This window comes from Dendrobates tinctorius, unplaced genomic scaffold (genome assembly GCF_039654945.1).
Source record: "Dendrobates tinctorius isolate UK_male_01 unplaced genomic scaffold, ASM3965494v1 ptg000162l, whole genome shotgun sequence".
NCBI lineage: Eukaryota > Metazoa > Chordata > Amphibia > Anura > Dendrobatidae > Dendrobates > Dendrobates tinctorius.
Window position 1 is genome coordinate 13,429,694 of NW_027361829.1, and position 25,649 is coordinate 13,455,342.

Consider the following 25,649-nt stretch of genomic DNA (forward strand, 5'->3'; position numbering starts at 1 on the left):
TCAGCTCTTTCGAGCGCCACTCTGGTCCAACGCTGCCATCTTGCAATCACAACTGCTGTCTGATTATCGGTCAGAGGTAACAGTCACAAGCTCTCAATGCAGATCTAAGAGGTCCTCTCACACACTTATATTGAGCTGTAGCTCCCGAATCAACCAGCAAACACTAAAGCAATCCAGCAGGTAACAAACTGCTGAAGGCAGACAGGAGTAGCCCAGGAAACCGCTGAAGACGACGGCTGATTAGCATGGGACTAAATGCATGGAACTTAGATTAGAAGTACCACTCCAGAGCTGCAAGAAAAAAAATGCCTGGCAGATCAAGACAACACTGATCTTGATATATCAGGCCCTTAGAGTTTGAAGAATTATATTAAAGGGAATCTGTCAGCAGGATTTTGCTATGTAATCTGACGACAGCATGCTGTAGGGGTTAAAACAAAGATTTCAGCAATGTCTCTCTTATAATGCTCAATGCTGTTTTTTACTTGTAATGACTGTTTCTGCACCAGCTAACAATTATTGGCACTCCTTAATTTTTTCATACACTATACAATATCTTCAGAAATAAGTTGAAATCTACCATAGTTATATCCTCAGGATTTTTTATTTAGTGGTGCCTGTATAAGCCGAGATTTTCATGCATGCATACACGGGGGAGGATGCTGAGCCATGCATACAGCAAGGGGAGGACGGAAGAGTTATGCATACAGCAGGGGGAGGACAGAGGAGCCATGCATACAACAGGTGGAGGATGGAGGAGCCATGCATACAACAGGGGGAGGACGGAGGAGCCATGCATACAACAGGGAGAGGACGGAGGAGCCATGCATACAGCAGAGGGAGGATGGAGGAACCATGCATACAGCAGTGGGAAGACGGAGGAGCCATGCATACAGCAGGGGGGGGATGGAGGAGCCATGCATACAACAGGGGGAGGACTGAGGAGCCATGCATACAGCAGGGGGATGACAGAGGAGCCATGCATACAACAGGTTGAGGATGGAGGAGCCATGCATACAGCAGGAGGAGGACGGAGGAGCCATGCATACAACAGGGGGAGGACGGAGGAGCCATGCATACAGCAGGTAGAGGACGGAGGAGCCATGCATCCAGCAGTAGGGAGCCACACATTGCAGGACAGGGATGAGGGGACAATGCATACCCGGCTTATACTTGAGTCAATAAGCTTACCCAGTTTTCCGTGGCAAAATTAGGTGACTCGGCTTATACTCGGGTCGGCTTATACTCAAGTATATACTGTACATGTTGTAATTTCAAAGAAGAACAGAATAAACAGCATGTGCAGCAATAAAGGCACTACTAATTAATGCCTGGTTGTACACCCTTTAGCATTGATGACAGCCTCCAAACATTTCTTGTAGCCATTTACATTTTATTTTCTCCCAATCTTCCTTTGCAGTTTGTTCAAGCTCTTGAATGTTTGCAGTGTTCTTTTTTTCCAGTGGCAATTTTCAGCTCACCCCAAAGATTTTAAATGTGATTGAGGCCAGGACTCATTGCTGGCCATTTTAAAACAGTCCATTTATTCTTTTTCAAGCATTCCTGAGTACTTTAGGATATGTGCTTTGGATCATTGTCTTGCTGGAGGACCCATAATCTACATATAAAACCAAATGTTCTTACATTCTTTGGGTAGGACATTTCACTCCACAATCTCTTGATAGTTCTCTGATTTTATGATTACTGTGATATGGTCAATGCCTCCAGTACCAGACGAAGCAAAGCAACGCCGCAGCATTATGGATTCTCCACCATGCTTAACTGTTGGTAGGGTGTTGCTTTACATTGCTAAAAAGTGCTATTTTTGTTTCATCCATCCACAGAACATTTCCCAGAAGGGTTATAATTTGTGAAAGTACTATTTGGCAAAGCTCAAACGTTCCTTTTTATGTCTTTTCTTCAGCAATGGTTTCTTCCTTGGCCTTTACCTATCAAGCTCTGCTTAGTTTAGTGTTCAGCGTATGGTACTTGTTGAAACCATGAACGCACTGTTCCCGGTTGGCCTACAGGTATTTGGATGATTGATATGGTATTTTTTTCGACCATTCGCACCAACCTTTGAAGATATCTCTTGTCACTTTTCCTCTTTCCCCCATGTCCAGTGAGGTTCTTGATTGTTCCATGCTTGGCAAACTAGGGTGAGTCACCATGGAGCGGGGGCGCCAAATCCCATATTATTAGGGTGCCAACCTCTGCTACTAGGCAGGTGCAGCCTAGTATTTTTCCAAGGGATACCTAAGCCTTATACATTTTGTGATATGACCTGAAGTTATTTCCATTAATCTGCAACACTGGAATTATGAATTATTTGGTTCATTTCTTGATGGTGATAGCAATTTCTAAGTACCATGTTATCGATATAATATTATCATTCATGCATTTAGTGGCTTATATTGGTACCCAAATAGTTTCTTGTCCTATTATTACCGTGCACAGGGCCGCATGTTTTTTTATTGATAATTTAATAAATTGATGTTTTAAAGGGTTTGTTTGATGTACACTTGCAAACTTCTTTTTTTTATAACTCTATTGAATTTTCAGTAACAAACTCAATACAATACATATTGGTAATACAGACGTCTCCAACATTAAGGATAAATAAAATATAAAAACTACAAGCTTTTTGGACACATATCTTACAGGTTCATGACGAATTTTCAAGAGTAGAAAGCTTGTGGTCTGGGACCACATCAATAAATGTTCCCAGTTTATAGGATCTGTGCAAACTTCTTAATAACATTTCTGACTAAAACTGGGATAACAAGATCTTCAGAGAAGGCCTTATACCCTTTGGCAGTCTTGTGTTTGCTAATAGCAGTTCTGACGTCCTCAGACAGCTCCTTTTTCTTCGTCATTGTGACAAAGGAACAGGGCCTACCATGTGGCTTTTAAAACACCAAAGTCATCATTCATCGAATAATGTCACGTGGGCACCAACAATCACAGGTGATTCTCATTTGTGATTTACCATAGGTGAGTTAAAATGTGTTTCCATACTATTTTATTGTAAAGGGTGCCAATACCAGTGTCACAGCAACCTTTTGGTTTTGATTAGTGATGAGTGAACGTGCTCGCCACTACTACTACTTTTTGGTGTGGTATCTCCGTGTCAGCTCATAGCTGTGCGTGCTGAAAGTTTGGCCAGTTTACGGCTTTTTTCACTTTTTTGCCTGGCTGTTAGTTTTGGTTAAATAAAGCAGTATTTAGTCCCCCCAAAAAACTATACAGGCCACACATGTTTTGGTGTGGTATCTCCATACAGCTCATATCTGAGTGTGTTGAAAGTTTGGCCAGTTTACGGCTTTTTTCTCTTTTTTGCTTGGCTGTCAGTTTTGGTTAAATAAAGCAGCATTTAGTCTAAAAAAAAAAAACATACAGGCCACAAATTTTTTGTTGTGGCTTCTCCGTGCCAGCTTATATCTGTGCGTGTTGAAAGTTTGGCCAGTTTACGTCTTTTTTTTCTTTTTTGCCTGGCTGTCAGTTTTGGTTAAATAAAGCAGTATTTAGGCAAAAAAAAAATACAGGCCACACTTTTTTGGTGTGGTTTCTCCATTCCAGCTCATATCTGCGCATGCTCAAAGTTTGGCCAGTTTACGGCTGTTTTCTCTTTTTTGCCTGCCTGTCAGTTTTGGTTAAATAAAGCAATATTTAGTCCAAAAAAAACCATACAGGTCACACATTTTTTGTTGTGGTTTTTCCGTGCAGCTTATATCTGTGCGTACTTAAAGTTTGGTCAGTTTACGGCTTTTTTCTCTTTTTTGCTTGGCTGTTAGTTTGGGGTAAATACAGCAGTATTTAGGCCAAAAAAAAAATACAGACCACACATTTTTTTGGCTTGGTTTCTTCGTTCCAGCTCATATCTGTGCGTGCTCAAAGTTTGACCAGTTTACGGCTGTTTTCTCTTTTTTGCCTGCCTGTCATTTTTGGTTAAATACAACAGTATTTAGGCAAAAAAATACACGCCACACATTTTTTGGTGTGATGTCTCAGTGCCAGCTCATATCTGTGCGTGCTCAAAGTTTGGCCAGTTTACGGCTATTTTCTTTTTTTTGCCTGGATGTTACATTTGGTTACACAGCACTAATTAGCACAAAAATAAAATAAAAACAGGGCACATTTTACAGTGGAGTCTATCTCTGACACGCCTCATGCATCCGTGTGTCGAAAATTCAGGCATTTAGGCCAAAAGTCCCTTTTTTAGGCAGTCTGTCACTCTTGTTATATCCAGCAGTCTTTTGCATCCACCATTAAAAAAACAAACATATTTTATGGTGTGGTATATCTGTGACAAACCTCATATGCCCGTGTGATAAAAATTTGCCAGCCAGTACTTTATTGTTTGGCTGTCTGGTACTCAAGTTATAAACAGCACTATGTTGCATTTTTGCAAAAAAAACAGGCCACATTTTACAGAGGGGTCTATCTCTGACACGCCTAATACATCCATGTGCCAAAAATTCAGGCATTTAGGCCAAAATACCCTTTTTTGGGCAGTCTGTATGTTAGGAACGGCGGAACGCACTAAATAAAAATAAATAATAAAGTGCGTTCGCCGCTCGGGGTCCACCGTGCAGTAGGTGTTACAACCGCTGCTGAGTAATGGCAGACGAGCAATATGGCGATATAATGCGCACGGGTTCAACTTCACCCGAAGTGCGCAAAGCGGACTCTGTTCACACACAGAGGCGCTGCAACAAAAACATACAAAAAGGCTGAGCCTGTTAGAGTCACAGGCCTCAGGTAAATGCACACACGGTATAAGGTCACAGGAGCAAGAACTAAGACAGAGGGGCTGTGTCCGTCTAGACCTACCATGTGTGCGGCATCGCTACTGCGAACGCCAAGAAGGGCTGCAACTGCAGCGCGGCGCAGGACACTGCCGCTGGATGACACAGCTACAAAGCAGGCGCTATGTCGGACGCTAGAGGTGCGGTGTGCACAGTGGCCTAAGGCTTGCCACAGACTGGCGCTGACTACTGAACTAATTCCCTAACCACATGCGTAATATCAGAGGGAAGGGGTTTCATAATAAGTCAGTCACCAGAATCATACATCCGTCACCATTCACACATAGCAGTATATTCTATACTAGCGCATGGCGGAAGGGCCGTGCGCACTTTTTATAGCAGCCGGGACCTTCCGGAAGCTTCCAGATCTCCGAGATGGACCAATGAGATCTGGAGCAGGACCTGAGCACATGACTCCCGATCTCCAATGGGAAACCGTCTCATGAGCATGCTAAGTAGGAGGACAGAGGGACTTAGCCCCTGGAGAGATTTGCTGCAAGGCAATCTCCTCTGCGGTAGATAAAGAGCAAGAGACCGCAGAATGTAAGGGTCTGGATTCCTGCAGAGCAGACGCAGGAACCTGACTCCTAACATTACCCCCCTCCTAGGGCCCCCTCCTCTCTGAGCCTTCCAATCCACCACCCTGTGCCCATCAGAGGCATAGGCCTCAGACTCGTCCGAAGGCAAGTCTGATGTCCCGGTAGGTGACACAGAAAACCGGGACACGTGGAAGGTATCAGAGGCGGAAAGATCGCCAGGTTTAAGAAGGGACACGTGGGAGACAACGGGAGTGGCAAAACCGCCCGGAGCATAAGTTGAAGTGGGATGCCGCGGTGTATCGGCGAAGTCTCCACTCTCTGTTTAAGGAAGCTTACCCGAGCACACGAGGCGCATGCCTGAATATATTTCTTAATGTCCCGAGTCCTGTGCAACCACCAATACGACCTTGCCAGGAGTTTTATGGTCTGCATGTAGCCACAGTGACCACCCGTCCTTTAAGCGTGTGCCCACGCAAGGACCTTCGACCAAAGGCGAGGGGGACAAAGGTCTTGCCCGGCGGCACAGAGTTTGGCCATTGCGGGGCCCCATTTTCCTGGTGAACAGAGTGCTGACAGTGGCAGCCGCAAGTGGAACTTAGTGTCGGACGCGCCTCGAGACTGGCGCGAGACACATCCATGGGCTCTGGGAGTGACCACTCTGGCTCGGGTGATTCCAGAGGTTCAAAGAGGTTGGGAGCCGGAGTAACCTTCCGTCTGGATTGAGTACGCGCTCCGAAAAACGTAGATCAATACAGGTGGCAATGGCAATCAGCTCCTCCAGACTTCCAGGAACCTCTCTGGTAGAAAGAGCATCCTTAACATGCTCAGCTAAACCTCACCAAAACACAGGGATGAGGGCTTTGTCAGACCACTCCAGCTCGGAAGCCAGTGTCCGAAAACGAACGGCATACTGACTAACTGAGAGGGATCCCTGAGTCAAAGCGAGTAGCTGTAGAGAGGTGTCGTGCATGACCCGTGGTCCCAGGAAGACCTGCTTAATAGCTGTTAAAAACTGAGCAGCGGTCCGAACCTCTGGGTCACCACGCTCCCATAGTGGCGTAGCCCACTCCAACATCTTGTCCGACAGAAGGGAAACAATAAACCCCAGGCATTTAGGCCAAAGTTCCCTTTTTTGGGTAGTCTGTCACTCTCGTTATATCCAGCAGTCTTTGGCATCCACCATAAAAAACAAACATATTTTACAGTGTGGTATATCTGTGACAAGCCTCATACGTCCGTGAGATAAAAATTTGTGGATTTTAGGCCGGTGCTCCATTGTTTGGCTGTCTGGTACTCAAGGAATATACAGCATTATGTTGCATTTTTAAAAAAAAACAGGCCACATTTTAGAGTGGGGTCTATCTCTGACACGCCTCATATATCCGTGTGCCAAAAATTCAGGCATTTAGGCCAAAATTCGCTTTTTTGGGCAGTCTGTCACTCTCGTTATATACATGCAGTGCCTGGGCGGACAAAGATTTCCCCATGGGGGGTACATTTTTTTAAAATATACCATGGGCATCATAGACACCCTTGCCAAAAATTGAGTGACTTTTGCATCACGAAATATGTTCACCCTGGTGTTCTACTGGTTGTGGATGATGAGGATGAGGATACGGAGGAGGATAACACGAAACAGACCAAATCAGGGTCTGAGAAAACTGTCCCAGAACTTTGCCATTGTTCCCCCACCTGAGCTGGACTGTACTTCTGTCTCTCTCGCTTGGACTCCTTGGTTGTACAACAAACTCTGACGTCTGCTGCCAGCGTTCTCACATGGGAATTTTTTCAGTAATTCCGCTACTAGGGCCCTCTGGTACAGCAACATTTTTGTACACCTCTCTGCCTCTGGAAGAAGAGATTGAACGTTGTCCTTGTAGCGTGGGTGTTAAGAATGGGTCACCGAGGAGGATAGCAGGACCAGGCTAAGCCACTAGAAAACCAGAGAGGTTGGTAACTAAGTGGATTGCAGACCCCTGATCCTATCCACACAACTAGCAGTAGCCGTGGAGCGTATCTACAATGCCCTAGACACCTCAGCACAGCCGGAGAGCTAACTCAGTCTAAAGCAAGAAACGTGAAATCTAAAATGCCCCAGAGCAGACCCCAAAGGAATAGATAGCCCCCAAACATATATTGTCAGTGAGACAAGATGAAAACACAAACGCAGGCAGAAAAATAGACTGAGCAAATGATGGGGCCCAAACTGACTAGACAGGACAGGAAAGGAAAGACACTATCTGCAATCACGCAAAAAAACACTGAAAAATCCAACATGTCTGATGCACAAAAAAAACACTGACGTCACAAGACTTCGCCCCCACTATATCAGCACTCTGGTATATACTGAAAGCAAAGCAAAAAGAGACCAATATAACAGGGGACAGAACAAATTGACACAAGCAGTAACATATGGGCGGTGATCCCGTACAGCCCCAGCAGGAGCAAGCTGACCCGCACAAAGCAGAGATAGACAAAACCAGATCCAATGCAAGAAGATTAGCAAATGAACCACTTAGCTGAACCATGCAGGAACAGAGCAGGAGACATCACACCTTAGAAGGCACAGGAAGAAAATCACCAGCAGGGATTGAAGGAAGTCAGCTGTCTTAAATACAACAGTCAGAAACCCCAGATCTCCAATCGTCATCATCATTATCAGGTGGCAAGCCTCTGTCAAACTGACCAGCTCACTACCTCCAGTAACAAGCAGAGGGAGCCCAGAAAGAGAACTCGCAACATCTCTGTCAATCTGACCAGCTCCACTCTCTTCAGTAACCACCAGAGGGAACCTAGAAAGAGAATTCACAACACGTAGGTCTAGAAGTGTCACCCACCAGTAATGAGTGCACAGAAAATTTTGATAATGCGAGGGTCACGGGGAATGCAGCGCAACATAAAGTCAGCCCAATGCATCCCAGACTGCTAACAGGCAACACTTTCGTGTCGTCACCAAGGGGATGACTGACCATGCTGTCCTCCTCCTCTTCCTTGTCCTCAAGCCCACAACACTTACAACGAACCTCAGTAAGATCATAGTACAAACATCATTGTAAATAACTTCTTGTAAATACACCCCTGTATTTTTAAGCTCCCCCACCTCATTTTAGATTTTTTAGTTGTGACAAGCAAGATTGTTTTGTTTGGGTTAAATTTTTGTTATCGTTTTGTAGATTGTAAGCGGTCATGAGCAGGGTGGTTTTATTTGAGCAAAATTATTGTCATTGTTATTTAGGACTGTTGTGTTTGAAACTGTTAAACTGTAAATATGTTTTCGCTCTAATAACTTTCAATAACTTTCAATATTCAAATTAGAACAAAGATAAGCAGGATGAAGACATTAATTATGGTATCATTGGTGCTCATCCTCTTAGTGGAGTCCTCAAAGTTTTGGAGGATGGTACACATGTCAGACATCCATGTCCACACCTCAGATGTTATGTGTGAAAACAGAACTGAATACCGACAAACTTGTTGATGCTGGTAGATTAGTCACCAACTGCCCTCTTCTGCTCAGAAATCCTTTCCTACATCTGCAGTGTAGAGTTCCAAGGCCAGGGGGCATCACACACCAGTTGGTGAGCCAGAAGCAGCAAGCGCTGCTGAATCATGGCAAGGGTGGATGAAGCTGTAGCTGACTTTCTAAAATGGAAATTTAGGGCGTTGTACTTTTAACAGCAGATCTACCAGCTCTGTGTCGCTTTTCAAAATTTGACCAATTTGGTTAAGCGCATGAGCCAGGCATGGCACACCAAAGAGATGCCACCAGGTTCCACCCATTGTCAAACACAAACATGCCAGGCTGTGGGTTCAGCGGTCTCATCCACCGATATGCCTGCTGTTTCATAGCTGTCCACAACTCTTCAGCATTGTGGCGTTTTCCACAGAAGCATATTAGCTTCCGCACTGCCTGTTCCTGCTTTGATTAGGCAGTGCTGCAGTGCTTCCAGCTTGTGACTGATGTTCTACCTTTTTGAGCTGGAGGCTGAAGAGGAGGCGAAGGGGGGCACTATGCACCCGAAGCGCCGACGCTGCGTCAAAATGCAGCAGACAGACCCTGTGAACTAAATTAGAGGCATGGGGCCAGCTTAAGAGAAATCGGGCAAGACATCAAAGATTTGTGGCGTGGACAAGCAGCACATAGGAGGCTGAGTAGTGTGCTCTGTCCTTAGAGCTGTGGTGCTGCAAAGGACAGTTCCCATTGTCTCCCGCCACTAAAAGAGGTACTGCCATTTACCAAGACACAGTTTGGCCAGTAACCTCCAGAGAACGAGGCGCCGTGCACTCTTTGACGTGTGCAATAGAAAGAGTCAGTTCACTCCACGTTTTCAGCGTTGATAACCAATAATTTGAAGGCACAGAGGAATGACAGAGGACATTGGCATGGTCAGCAAGGTACTCTCTCAGCATTTTCAAAAACTTGCACTCCATGTGAGAGTCCCCTGTGCCTCAGGGACAGGGCGATGGGAGGTGTAATGTCCACACGGTATAAAGAATTCAAGAGAGAACACATTAATTGTATTTTATTCTTCTCCTTCTTCCTCCAGCACACAGCATAACATTTCTCTCCTCAGGCTAAACTGAAACTGAAACTCTCCTGACCCACTTCCTGTCTATAGCCTTCTAGTCACAAGATTTCCTTTCTTAAAGGGACAGGTCAAATCATTATACATTACAGGAGGGTCTGAGAAAACTCTCCCCAAACTTTGCTAGTGTTCCACTGCCTTTGCTGTCTTGGAGTTGTGTCTCTCTCACCTGTACTCCTTGGTTGGCCAACAAACTTTGACCTCTGCTGGCAACGTTTTCAGATGTGAATTTTTTTAAGCATTCTGCAAGAAGGGCCCTCTGTTCCTGCAACATTTTAGTACACCTGTCTGCCTCTGGAATAAGAGATGTCAAGTTCTCCTTGTAGCATGGGTCTAGAAGTGTGACCAATCAGTATTGGCTGTCACCCAAAATTTTGATAACGCGAGGGTGACAGGAAAAGCAGCGTAACATACACCATGTTCCAAATTATTATGCAACTGATATTTTCCTCTGATTTTCCTAAATGGTCGGTGCAAATGACAGTCAGTCTAATAAAAGTCATCACTCGTTAGAGTATACATCGAATTTTATTGAAGAAACCTCCCAATGATAATAGTATAATCTCCAAAATGAATAAAAACTCAAAATACACTGTTCCAAATTATTAAGCACAGTAGAATTTCTAAACATATGATATGTTTTAAAGAACTGAAAATGCTCATTTGTGGAATTTGCAGCATTAGGAGGTCACACTCACTGAACAAAAAAGTTACTTAACTCCAAAACATCCTAATAGTCCAAGTTACAAGTTAACATAGGAACCCTTCTTTGATATCACCTTCACAATTCTTGCATCCATTGAACTTGTGAGTTTTTGGAGAGTTTCTGCTTGTATTTATTTGCATGAAGTCAGAATAGCCTCCCCGAGCTGCTGTTTTGATGTAAACTGCCTCCCACGCGCATAGATATTTTGCTTGATGATATTCCAAAGGTTCTCTATAGGGTTGAGGTCAGGGGAAGATGGTGGCCACACCATGAGTTTATCTCCTTTTATGCCCATAGCAGCCAATGACTCAGAGGTATTTTTTTGCAGTATGAGATGGTGCATTGTCATGCATGAAGATGATTTTGCTCCTGAAGGCAAGTTTCTACTTTTTATACCATGGAAGAAAATTGTCAGTCAGAAACTCTATATACTTTGCAGGGGTCATTTTCACATCTTCAGGAACCTTAAAGGGCCCTACCAGCTGTTTCCCCATTATTCCGGCCCAAAACATGACTCCTCCACCTCCTTGCTGACGTCGCAGCCTTGATGGGACATTGTGGCCATCCACCAACCCCATCCACTACTCCATCCATCTGGACCATCCAGAGTTGCTCGACACTCATCAGTCAACAAGACTGTTTGAAAATTAGTCTGCATGTATGTCTGGGTCCACCGCAACCGTTTCTGCTTGTGAGCACTGTTTAGGGGTGACCGAATAGTAGGTTTATGCACCACAGCAAGCCTTTGAAGGATCCTACACCTTGAGGTTTGAGGGACTCCAGAGGCACCAGCAGCTTCAAATATCTGTTTGCTGGTTTGTAATGGCTTTTTAGCAGATGCTCTCTTAATCCGATGAACTTGCCTGGCAGAAACCATCCTCATTCTGCCTTTATCAGCACGAACACATCTGTGCTCAGAGTCAGCCAGTACGGTGATCACTTTTAAGTTTTTGGGAAATATCTAATGTTTTCATCCCTTGACCAAGGCATTGCACTATTTGATGCTTTTCCGCAGCAGAGAGATCCTTTTCCTTTCCCATGTTACTTGAAAACTGTGGCCTGCTCAATAGTGTGGAATATCCAGTTTTCCTTTTATTGGGCTCACATGGCAAACTAATTATCACAGGTATCTGAGATTGATTTCAGTGATCCAAAGAACCCTGAGACACAATGGGTTTCATTTAATAAAAAAAAAACGTTATGACACAACACCTATTTGCATAGTGATTTGGAACATGGTGTAAACTCAACCATGCGTGCAGCACTGCTAACAGTCAATACATCCATGTAATCAACAAGGGGATGACTGACCATGCTGTCCTCCTCCTCGTCCTCAGGCCTACAACACTTACAACAAACCTCAGTAAGATCATAGTACAAACATCATTGTAAATACCTTCTTGTAAATACGCCTCTCTCGGCCTTTCACAGCTTACTAACTCTCCTACTCACAAAGAATACAATGTACCTGTGTGATGCTAGTCACTTCTCATGGCCAAGTCTTGAGTCAGGATAGTCAAGAAGTCCAAGGTCAAAAGCCAGGAGGGTATGTCATAAACAAAAGGAAGAGACAAAAGTATAGTCAGGTAAGGTTTCGAGGTCAGATTACCAGGAGATAGTGGTTCAGACTAGAGAGGGTTAAACAGATGGATGGTCAGAACGCAGTCCAAGGTCAGGCAATGAAAGATCAACATACAGAATGCAAGGTACAGAGAGAGAAAAACCACACTTAACTGAATGTGCGTCTGGCAGAGGTCTGTGAGAAACAGCTCACTTAAGTAGCCTGGCAATGACCTGGAATAATGAACATCTGGAGAGAGTTAACATCTCCCAATCTCAGACTGGACAGCTGAGCTGTCAATCAACACATCAACAGCTCAGCACGCCCCTGCACCAGATTGGATGACTGAGCTGTCAATCAAAGTACTGACTGCTTCAGCAGGTCCCTGTACCAGATTGGATGGTTAACCTGTCACACTGAGGGGTGGAACCGTGACAACCTGGTCTTCAACAGGCTCTGCTCAGTGTATGAATTTACTAACTCCCTTCTCCCACTTTTTGACCACAGCCTTATTTCTTAGATCTTTCTAAGATCTTATGCATCAGCGTTGGTAGTGCCTAGTGTCCCCTACTCACTCTCATTCTGGACACAGCGACTATTTGATATAGATTTTGGACGGGTTGAAACGTTCTTCTTGAATTTGTAGCTTTATGCTCTGATGATTTTCATGCCCTCACACTTTGATGTGTTATTGCTATTTTCACAATAAAAAATGCAATTTAACTTTTGAGAATGCAGTGAATACTTAACCCAGACTTCGCATTGTGAAATTACATAGAAATTGGAAAAGGATTCAGGGCTGTTAGATTCAAATACACTGAGAGCCAAAATAAAAAACTTGGACAGTCACCAGCCAACCTTGATATTTATTAACCCCTTTACCCCCATGGGTGGTTTGCACATTAATGACCGGGCCAATTTTTACAATTCTGACCACTTATGAGGTAATAACTCTGGAATGCTTCCATGGATCCTGGTGATTCTGACATTGTTTTCTCATGACATATTGTACTTCATGTTAGTGGTAAAATTGAATTCATATAACTTGCGTTTATTTGTAAAAAAAAAAAATGGAAATTTGGCGAAAATTTTGAAAATTTTGAATTTTTATGCCCTTAAATCACAGAGATATGTCACACAATAAACTTAATAAGTAACATTTCCCGCATGTCTACTTGACATCAGCACAATTTTGGAACCAAAATTTTTTTTGCTAGGAAGTTATAAGGGTTAAAAGTTGACCAGCGATTTCTCATTTTTACACCATTTTATTTTTAGAGACCACATCACATTTGAAGTCACTTTGAGGGGCCTATATGATAGAAAATACCCAAAATTGACAACATTCTAAAAACTGCACCCCTCAAGGTGCTCAAAACCACATTCAAGGAGTTTATTAACCCTTAAGGTGCTTCACAGGAATTTTTTGAATGTTTAAAATAAAATTAACATTTAACTTTTTTTCACAAAAAAAATTACTTCAGGTCCAATTTTTTGTATTTTACCAAGGGTAACAGGAGAAATTGAACTGCAAAAGTATTTGTGCAATTTGTCCTGAGTACGCTGATACCTGATATGTGGGGGGAAAACAACTGTTTCTGCGCATGGCAGAGCTCAGAAGGGAACGAGCGCAGTTTGACTTTTTCAGCGCAAAATTGGCTGTAATTGAGATTGGGCGCCATGTCACGTTTGGAGAGTCCCTGATGTGCCTAAACAGTGGAAACCGCCCACAAGTGACCCAATTTTGGAAACTAGACTCCCAAGGATCTTATTTAGACGTGTAGTGAGCACTTTGAACCCCTAAGGGCTTCACAGAAGTTTACAACGTACAGTTGTAAAATTAAAAAATCATATTTTTTCCAAAAAAAATGATCTTTTCACCCCCAATTTTCACTTTCCCAAGGGTAACAGGACCACAAATGTTATTGTGCAATTTGTCTTGAGTACGCTGATACCCCATATGTGGGGGTAAACCACTATTTGGGCGCATGGCAGAGCTCAGAAGGGAAGCCACGCCATGTGACTTTTTTGGCTGGAATTGAGATCGGACACCATGTTGCATTTGGACAGCCCTTGATGTGCCTAAAGTGTGGAAACCCCCCACACGTGACCCCAATTTGGAAATTAGACCCCCCAAGGAACTTATATAGATATGCGGTGAGCACTTTGAACCCCTAAGTGCTTCACAGAAGTTTATAAAGCCCGGGCTTGAAAATAAAAAAATCATATTTTTTCCACAAACATGATCTTTTAGTGCCCATTTTTTATTTTTCCAAGGGTAACAGGAGAAATTGGACCCCAAAAGTTGTTGTACAATTTGTCTTGAGTATGCTGATACCCCATATGTGGGAGAAAACTACTGTATATCAATGGCATAAGTAAAGGGGAAAAGGAAAATAGTCAGCTCACCAGTCTTCTGCAGGTTTCTCTGATTGAGCACACACGGAGCCGCCTTGATCAGAGGCGTGGTTCACAATGAAAAATGGAAGAGGAAACAAAAATTCTCCAGCATGTAATCCAATAAAATCAATTCTTTAATTCAAGACATATTAAAATTTAAGTATCAAAAATACAAATGAACAAAGGAAAGGAAGGCTGGGGTCCCCGTAACAACCAATGCGTTTCAACCTCTTGCGGTCTTAGTCATGGTATGAAGTGAAATCCCTTGTCCAAACCTTAAATGATTAACTGCACATGACAAAACAGGTGCAGTAATTAAAAATCTTAAGAACACACAATCAAATCCACTTGGACAAGAAAATGCCAAAAATACAAATATACATATCATAGGGAACCTATGGCTTATAATGAAATGCATTCATTAGAATCATATTATGACATCTTAGGAAAGCGCACTTAAGGATGAAAAAAAAAACCTGCACAAAAATGTTTTTCCTCCCCCTTTGAGGGCTATTGTGTCGGGCATTGGGTCCCTTATGGAAAATTTGGGTGAGTGGGTTGATTTTTACCTGCAACCCTTGGTTGTAAATTTACCTGGTTACATCAAAGATACTAAAGCGATTATCTCAGCACTAGATGGATACACTGGGTCTCCCTTATATTCTTGGGTAACTTGTGATATTGTTGGTCTTTACCCTTCCATTCCTCACCACACTATAATGTTGAGTCTCTCATTTTTTCTTCAAAAGTACAGTCCGTATAAAGAGGAAGTTATTCATTTTGGATGCGTTTTTTTTCTCCTTACACATAATAATTTATCCTTTTATGGTTCTTTTTTTTTCTTCAAAAACAGGGAGTTGTATGGTTGTACGTTATAAACTTATGTGAAGACCATGGGGGTTCAAAGTTCTCACTATTACTTAATAAAGGTATTTTAATCGTATATCTGTTTTATGACTTTTTTATTATTCATATATCTTATTTAATTTTTATATACATTTTTTGACCAAAATTTGGGTTTTTCTTTGATTCGGTTTACAAATCTTTTCTCGAATGGTCTACCATTCTTCCAGTGGCACACACTTATACACATTGAAAAAGGTATACTAATAGAATTATAACCATTTCATTATTATTGTTATATATATAAAAAATATATAATTTTTTTTTTTTTTTTTTTTCTTTCTTTCACGTGTTTTTTGTGGTATTGCCTTAAAATCAGGTTAATTTGAGTTATCACACTATAATGTTGAGTCTCTCATTTTTTCTTCAAAAGTACAGTCCGTATAAAGAGGAAGTTATTCATTTTGGATGCGTTTTTTTTCTCCTTACACATAATAATTTATCCTTTTATGGTTCTTTTTTTTTCTTCAAAAACAGGGAGTTGTATGGTTGTACGTTATAAACTTATGTGAAGACCATGGGGGTTCAAAGTTCTCACCACACATCTAAATAAGTTCCTTGGGGGGTCTAGTTTCCAAAATGGTGCCATTTGTGGGGGGTTTCCACTGTTTAGGCACATCAGGGGCTCTCCAAATGCAACATGGTGTCAGCTCTCAATTCCTGCTAAAAAAGTCAAATGGCGCTGCTTCCCTTCTGAGCTCTGCCATGCACCCAAATAGTGCCAACATAGTTGAAAATGCAATGCCGCTCGGGTGAAGGGAGGGAGGCGATGCCATCATCATGGGCCAACAATAATCACCCTACTGGATAGAGTTTGACATGTTTGCCGTACATGAAGCAACACCTGGTACACGCAGAAAAATCCAACTCAGACAATGGCAACCTTGACACAAGCTGCAAGCACGGTTTCTCCAGTGGTGCTCTCGGTGTGAAGAAAATGTTAGTGTGAAGAAAATCACTTTCAGCAGCTGTAAGTCAATGCTTAAAGCTTACAACTCTGCTCTTCATCTAGCCAAATAAGTCTACTTCATCACCCTACTCTGTGTATTACCAGCTCCTTCTCAATACACTTTGATCTTTCCCCCTCAAGGACACTGTCCTCTCTTGGTTCTCCTCTTTCTCCTCTAACCACTCCTGCACTGTATCGTTTTCTGACTCTTCTTCCTCTAATCTTCCTCTTACTGTTGGAGTTCACATAGGCTCAGTCTAAGGCCCCCTCCTCTTCTCTCTATATAATGTATACATCTTAGATGTCGATATAGTAGAAAGCATTGATGGAAGATATTGGCATTGGGTTACACTCCCTCTCCCATCATTTCCTCTCTGTGTCTGACATATCAGCCAGCAGACACAATGATGTTAATTTATCATGCCACGCTGTGATGGGCAGTGGAGCTGCTGAGACGCGTTGCAGAAATCAGAGCAGCGAGGGAACAGGGAGAGGTGAGCATTGTTTTTTTTATTAAGTCAGCGACTTTGTGGTGGCCATAATAATGGAGGACTATGGGGCTACATTATACCATGTGATGGCCATAATAATGGAGGACTATGGGGGCTGAATTATACCATGTGATGGCCATAATACTGGAGGACTATGACAGTTGAATATACCATATGGGGGGCTGCATTATACCATGTGGTGTCTATAATACTGGAGGGCTATGGGGGTTACAATATACCACATGATAGGTTGCATTATACCATGTATAGGAGTTGCATTATAACATATGGGGGTGCATTATACCATATGGGGGCTTGTCATGTCCCACGACTTGGGAAATCATTTAATATTTGCATTGTTTGTGTTGCATCTCTGTTGCTAGGCAGAAGTTTGCCTTTCCCTGTATTTTGTTCCAACTCTCTCCCTGTAGTCCTGTGATGTATGTTTGTTCCCTCCTTTATTCTCCATTTTGTGATCGTCCCTCCATCTGTATGCTTCCTGTTACATGTCCTCTGAAGAATATTCCTTTTTACCTGCTGCTTTCATCATAATACAAGAATTTCAGTTAAAGCATCCCTCTTTTCCTGGAGTCTTCTTACATGAGATCGTGGCTGAGTTAAGCTGTCTGATTAATCGGTATGAACGTGAGTACAGGTCAATACTGTAACGTCCGCCTGCGGTTCTGGGCTGCAGCCAGACAACACCCCGAGAAACACTGATACCCTTTACCCCTATACAGGGATCTGGATTTACAACAGAGCCCAGGAGGTAGCTGTCTGAATAAGAGCAGCGGCCAGAGCAGGACGGTCGTCAGAGGGAAGTACAAAAACGGTAGGCAATAGCAGAGTCAAATTCAGGCCAAGGTCAGAGTAAAAAACCAGGAGGGCGGCAGAGGTACAGAATCGTTAGGAAGTAGCAGAGTCAGAATATCCAGGCCAAGGTCACAAACCAGGAGAGTAGCAGAAGTACAAAATCGTCAGGCAATAGAGGGGTCAGAAATCCAGGCTGAGGTCAGAGTCAAACAGAAGTCAATCACTAAGTAGCACACAGGGGAACCAAGAATATATCCGGCGGCTTGCAAGACCAGTCCCAAGGTATTTGAGGGATCAGGTCATCCCTCACAGGTTCCTGGACTGGTGATGTCATTAGGGCCGCCCCCAGGACCAGGCTAGATGGTGATGCAGTAACCCCCGACGACTGACAGAGGGGCGGAGCCTGCGCCCACCAGATGCCTGCGCAGGAGCCACTTCTCTGTCGCCACCATAACTCACGGGCGAACCACGGCGCCTCCCAGTGGCCGAGGCAGGAACAGCCGTCCCCGAGTCTGACGGCGAAGTGGCGGTCCGACGCCTCCTAGTGGCTGCGACCGGAACAGCAGGCCTCAAATCTGACGGAGACGTGACAAATACGGAAGGGGCGCAGAAAGAGAGGTCTATCCAGGTACCATACATTCTACATATCCATGAGTCAGAATAGTAAAAAGGAATAACCTGCCTTCAGAGACAGTAACTCAAGGTCTGTGCTAAATCTCAGCGGAAAAGGACATTTCTCAGATAGACTGTAACCCAGTTCCAGCCAGACCCCAGCGCGCATAGAAGCCACACACTGCAGCTGAACAGAGAGGAATATAACTCCCATCATTACACAGGACCCTGCAGCTGCTCCAGCATTAGATACAAAGTATCAACTCCGTGCAGATTTACTGTGTATTTCCTGTTGCTGAACAGTAGGAAGTATAACCCCCATCATCAACTCTTCCTGCCTGCAATCTAATCATGTCTGAAGCAAGGAATACAATGTCCCTACCAGACTTACAAGCACAGGAAAGAGACCCAGACCCCCATCCACCATCTAGCGAAAGGGGAAAACGTACAGTCAAACCCACATGGAAAGTCATGGAGAATTTAGAGACTGCAAAATGTGAATTATATAGTGATGTGTCTTCAGTATGGAAGAAAGTGCTGAGTCACATAGACACTGTATCAAGGCCTGCTTCTCATGAGTTACCACCAGAGGGAGTCCTAGAACAATTATGCACAGCATACCAAATGTATATGGAGAAGAGTGACCAATACATTATTCTCCTGAAGAAACTAAATCTCCCAGAGACTTTAAACGAATTGCAAGGTTTCCAGCAGCTTAATTCTGAAAGAGACTGCACTGTACGTGACATTAAAGCCAAGATAGAGGCTAGAATCGCACGAACACCAGATGCATCAACTCGCTCATCCAAATCGTGTAAGCACTCAAAACGTTCATCTAGGTCAAGTTCATCAAAATATTCTACTCTTACTGAGCAGCTTATAAGAGCACGTGCTAAGGCTGAAACTACTAAGGTACAAGCTGCCTTTGCACAAAAGAGAGCAGAAATGGACGCAGCTGCTGCACAAGATAGAGCAGAAATGGATGCAGAAGCGGCACGCGTGAAAGCGGAAATGGAAGCTCTAGAGAAGGAATGTGAGCATGCAACAGCCGTGGCAGAGTTAAAGGTACTCGAGCAGGCTATCAGTGGGAGTCAAAGAGACAGCGTCAGTTTGTGTGAAATGGAGGCAGAAGACCCTATTGAACGCACAAGAGACTACGTGCTAAGCCAAGATGGCGAACCGCAGATCATCACTAACACTCTTGATGGTGTTGACGTTTCTCTAGAGCACCAGGATGCCGATCCACTTACAGAATCCTGCATTCAAGGTCATTATACCCTCGACAACCACACAGTGCCACCTCCACATGTAGCAGAAACTATACCCACCAAACCAGTTGCTGGACTAAATGCATCTGCCACTCCATACTTCCCCATGTTTCAAGGCCAAGATGTCTCCACCCCTATGTACAACACCGCTCAGCCTACAATTGTGCATCCTAAGTCAAAAAGAACAGACATGTCCGACTTCGCAAGGTACATGATTCGCCGTGAACTTACTAAAACCGGTCTCACAAGGTTCGACGACCAACCTGAAAATTACAGAGGTTGGAAAAGTGCCTTTAGAACCGTAACTGGTGACCTCGGCATCACTGCTGTGGAAGAGCTGGACCTGCTGATCAGATGGTTAGGACCACAATCCACAGAGCGTGTCAAGAGACTCAGGTCTGTACATATCAGTAATCCAACGGCTGGTCTCATGGCTGCATGGGAAAGACTAAAGAGAAACTTTGGCAGTCCAGAAGCCATAGAGGATGCACTGTTCAAGCGACTACAGAATTTTCCAAAGATATCAAGCAAGGACAGTTCAAAGTTCCTAGAGCTCAGTGACCTGCTGTTAGAGCTCCAGCTGGCCAAGGCAGACACCCACCTACCTGGCCTTAGCTACCTGGACACTGCTCGTGGAGTAAACCCCATTATCTCCAAGCTATCATACAATGTACAAGAGAAGTGGACTGCAATAGGGTCAAAATACAAGAAAGACCATCAAGTGTCATTTCCTCTGTTCTCCTACTTCTGTGAGTTTATAAAAGACATTGCAGAACGTAAGAACGACCCAAGCTTTTCCTACGGAGAATCCAGTGGCCCAGTTTCACCTCCCTCTAAATACGTGAGCACACGCTCGAATGACAGAAACTGCAGGGGTTCAGTGTCAGTGAAGAAGACGGATATTCTTCCCTTACCAACATCAGCCCCAGGCAAGAGCAACAAGGGTGAAAAGATAGAGAACCCAAATCATGAGTGTCCCATCCACAAGAAGCCACATCCCTTAAAAAAGTGCATCGGCTTCAGGAAGAAACCGCTCCAAGAACGCAAGGAACTTCTAAAGAAGTTCGGGGTATGCTACAGATGTTGTGCTTCTACTGAACACCTTGCTAAAGACTGTAAAACTACAATTAAGTGTATGGAGTGTGACAGTGAGGATCACGTACAAGCACTCCACCCATACCATCCTGACTCTACACGTACTCCTTCCCCCACTACGAGCCATGGCGGGGAGGACGCAGCTCAAACTGCAAGTCATACCACAATATCTTCTTCGTGCACAGAAGTCTGCGGAGAAGGTCTCTGGGACAAGTCCTGTGCAAAGATTTGCCTGGTGAATGTATATCCCAACGGTCACCCAGAGAAAGCCGTGAAGGTGTACGTCCTCTTGGATGATCAGAGCAACTGATCACTTGCAAGGTCAGAACTCTTTGATATGTTTAACTTAAAGGGAAATGCTTACCCTTACACCTTAGGTACCTGCAACGGTGTTACAGAGGTCTCTGGGAGAAGGGCCAGTGGTCTTATAGCGACATCCCTCGACAGCACCGTGGAGATACCCTTACCCACACTTGTCGAGTGCAACCAGATTCCATCCAATCGAGAAGAGATCCCAACGCCAGAGGCTGCTCTTCATCACCCACATCTCAAGGGGATAGCAAACAAGATACCAGCCCTCAACAACAGCGCAGATATCCTGATTCTGCTTGGCAGAGACATTCTCCGGCTGCACAAGGTACGTCAGCAAATTAACGGACCACACGACGCACCATTTGCCCAACGCTTTGATCTAGGCTGGGTAATTATAGGCGATGTTTGCATACATAAGATGAAGAGACCTAATAACATCTCCTCTTACAAAACACACATCTTGCCAAATGGTCGCAGCACTCATTTTCAGCCATGCCCACATCATTACTGGGTGAAAGAGAAAGTGAGCAACACCAAGAGGCAACAGGAATCCTTCAACAACATGAACATGCTCCAGCCCTGGGACGAAAACCTCGGGTCAACAGTGTTCGATTCCACAAGTGAAGACAACAAGTTAGCACCCACAAGGGAAGATAAAGAATTCATAAAGGTTATGGACAAAGAATTTGTTCAAGATGACTCCAACAGTTGGGTAGCTCCCTTACCCTTTCGTTTCCCAAGAGCGAGGTTGCCAAACAACCTGCAGCAAGCAACTGCAAGGTTCTCATCCTTAAAACGTACCCTAAAGAGGAAACCAGAGATGGAGAAGCATTTCATTGACTTTATGCAGAACATCTTTGACAAAGATCATGCTGAACCTGCGCCACCACTGAAGGAAGGAGAAGAATGTTGGTACATTCCTTCCTTTGGCGTCTATCACCCTCGCAAGCCTAACCAGATCAGAGTGGCGTTTGACTCCAGTGCTCAGTATGAAGGCCTCTCTCTCAACAACCTGTTACTAACTGGACCCAACCTGAACAACAGCCTCCTTGGAGTACTGATCCGCCTCAGACAAGAACCTGTTGCTATAATGGCCAACATCCAGCAGATGTTTCATTGCTTCATCATGAAGGAAGACAGCAGAAACTATCTTAGGTTCCTATGGCACAAAGACAACAATGTCAACAATCAAGTCATAGACTACCGGATGAAGGTCCATGTCTTCGGCAACAGTCCTTCACCTGCTGTGGCGATCTACGGACTGAGCACAGACCAACCATTCTCATACGTTGGTGTAGACGTCTTCGGCCCATGGTCGGTTGTTGCCAGAAGAACCCGTGGAGGAGCCGCAAACAGTAAGCGGTGGGCTGTCCTGTTCACATGTCTCAGTATCCGTGCAGTTCACATCGAGGTAATTGAATCCATGGATATCTCTAGCTTCATCAATGCCCTAAGAAGATTCTTTTCCATCCGGGGACCTGCCAAGCAACTCCGGTCCGACTGCGGCACCAACTTTGTAGGAGCCTGCAAGGAATTGCAGTTTGACAATTTCTTGTCCGACAATGGATGCACTTGGGTATTCAACCCTCCACACTCTTCACACATGGGTGGATCCTGGGAACGCATGATTGGGGTTGCACGAAGGATCCTTGACTCCATGTTGCTGGACCATAAACTTCCTCTTACTCATGAAGTTCTGGTCACTTTCCTCGCAGAAGTGTCAGCCATAATAAATGCTAGACCTTTGGTCCCAGTATCATCTGACCCTGATGCTCCAATGATTCTTACCCCAGCTACACTTCTTACACAGAAGATTGGAGCTGCTACAGTTCCTCTCGGGAATTTCGATAACAAGGACATTTATAAACGTCAGTGGAAGCAAGTACAACACATAGCCAACGTGTTTTGGCACCGTTGGAAGACCGAATACTTGCACCTGCTTCAAAACCGTCACAAATGGCAGACACCCAGTCCCAATCTCCAAGAAGGAGACCTTGTTCTCTTAAAAGACAAAGAGGCTCATCGTAACGACTGGCCAATGGGTCTTATCACCAAGGTCATGCCCAGCGAGGACGGAAAGACTCGTAAGATAGAAGTTAAGGTGACAAAAGGGGGCTCTACCCGAACCTTCCTCCGTCCGGTCACCGATCTCGTGCTGCTACTGCCAAAGGAGGACGTCACATGAACTGAACATTGCTCCTGGACGTTGCTCACGGCGGGGAGCATTCCTCCTCATTCCCCAGTTTTTTATTGAACATTGACATTTTCCATTGGATTGCTGGGTTGGTGGAATAGTTGGCATGTTTCCGGCTTCCCCAATCCGAAGATGGGTTTATAGTCTTGGACTTATCTCCCGGTGTGGTCTACGGGTCAACAACAACGAGTTGGGCTTTAAAAATGCTTGATGTTTATTATTGCATACATGTTTTTTTTTCTCTTTTTTCTTGTTTTTCAGGTTCGAACGACTTCGAAGAATTACGGACATCGTGAAATCCAAGGATTTCAGACGGGGAGTGTCATGTCCCACGACTTGGAAAATCATTTAATATTTGCATTGTTTGTGTTGCATCTCTGTTGCTAGGCAGAAGTTTGCCTTTCCCTGTATTTTGTTCCAACTCTCTCCCTGTAGTCCTGTGATGTATGTTTGTTCCCTCCTTTATTCTCCATTTTGTGATCGTCCCTCCATCTGTATGCTTCCTGTTACATGTCCTCTGAAGAATATTCCTTTTTACCTGCTGCTTTCATCATAATACAAGAATTTCAGTTAAAGCATCCCTCTTTTCCTGGAGTCTTCTTACATGAGATCGTGGCTGAGTTAAGCTGTCTGATTAATCGGTATGAACGTGAGTACAGGTCAATACGGAAGGGGCCCAGAAAGAGAGGTCTATCCAGGTACCATACGTTCTACATATCCATGAGTCAGAATAGGGCTACATTATACTCTATCAAGGACTATAGGCTAGGTATTATACTATATGTACTATATGAGGAGTGAATCATGCTCTATCAAGGACTACGTGATATGCATTATACTATAAGTATATAGAAGCTGCATTATACTCTATCAAGGACTATGCGGAGTGCATTATACTATATATACTATATGGGGGCGGCATTATACTCTACAGGGCACTATACTTTATGAAGGACTATGGACTGCATTATACTATGGGGAGTGCATTGTACTATATGGAGTACTATGGGGTGCATTATACAATATAGAGGACTATGGAGCGCATCATACTATATGGAGGACTATGGGTGTGCATTATACTATGTGAAGGATTATTTAGGGCATTATTCTAAACTAGCAAAATGCTGCCTATTCATTGAGTGATTGGATTGTTTATGCCAGAACAAATATCATTGTTCTCAGCAGCACATCACCAAGTGAAAACTGCAGGTATGCTGCTGATAACATTATACTGTATGGGAACAGATTGGTCTACTAGTGATCATTCTGTGCCCATCATTCTTCCTCAGGTGGTATAAAGAGGCTGGGAAACAATCACTGAACGGCTTCAATATTGTCGCTCACGATTATTTAACGGCCTGAACTGAGAACATGTAAATACAACCAAAATGTTTCTGTGTGATGGTGCAATATGTGAGCGTTTGGTGCCCCACTTTAAACTTTTGTCCAGGGCCCCACTTTGTCTAAAATTGTTCCTGCATGTCTTGATGTCATATTTGACATGGAACTTTCCTTTCCTATATCCAATCACTCATTTATGTTACCTGTATCTTAAAAACTTCTCCAGAATTCGACCTATTATCACCTTTAAACATGCAAAAACTCTTATAGTGGCTTTTATTGATTCTCATCGGGACTACTGCAATTCTCTATTGATCGGTCTCCCTCTTACCAAACTTTCTAATCTTCAATCCATCCTGAATGCAGCAACCAGGTTCTTATTTCTGTTCAGCTGCTTCACCAACGCCTCCACATTGTGCCAGTCATTGTATTCGTTACCAATCCAGTAGAGTACAATATAAACTTATTTCTCTCAGTTCTACACCACCCTACATCTTCTCATTGATCTCTGTCTATCAACCTATCCATACTCTCTATTCTGCAACTGATCTAAGACTAACATCCTCCATAATCTAATACTCACACTTTCGTCTCTAAGACTTCCTTTGTGCTGTGCCAGTTTTCTGGAATGCACTACCCCAGACGAAACGATTAATACTTTAACCCCACATTTTTAAAACTGCTTTAAAAACATGTTTCTTTAGACAAGCCTATGATCTCATTTAGTTTATCCAATTCTTCCCATGTCATTCTTCCTAAATTTTTAGTAGAATCTGGTAGCTTCCAAACTATTTGTCTCAACATCCTCCATGCACCCAACAGCACTTGGTAACTATACTTAAACAGATACTGCTCTTACCTCGTATTCTTTTCTGCAGCTTTTTAAAATGTCATTTGTGGACGATGCCTAAATAAAAATAACAAAATGACATATTATGTTGATCAGTATAAAAAAAGTACAAATCAGAAAGAAGGAGAAACTTACTTGAAAATATTGTTCACATACAATGGTATATTTATCAACTGTCCTTTCTTTATTAGTCCTATATACAGTTAACATCAAATTACAAT

The 25,649-nt window shown here is 43.6% G+C and overlaps 1 protein-coding gene across 2 annotated transcripts in view; it reads right to left on the reverse strand.

The window, feature by feature from the left end:
- The window catches only part of RECK (reversion inducing cysteine rich protein with kazal motifs), a 675,429-nt gene that overhangs the window by 401,207 nt on the left and 248,573 nt on the right, over nt 1-25,649 (reverse strand). For both annotated transcript variants that reach the window (XM_073549858.1, XM_073549859.1), the window contains exon 6: nt 25,438-25,485. In XM_073549858.1, the coding sequence (XP_073405959.1) occupies nt 25,438-25,485 (48 nt within the window). The remainder of the gene's footprint in view (nt 1-25,437; nt 25,486-25,649) is intronic.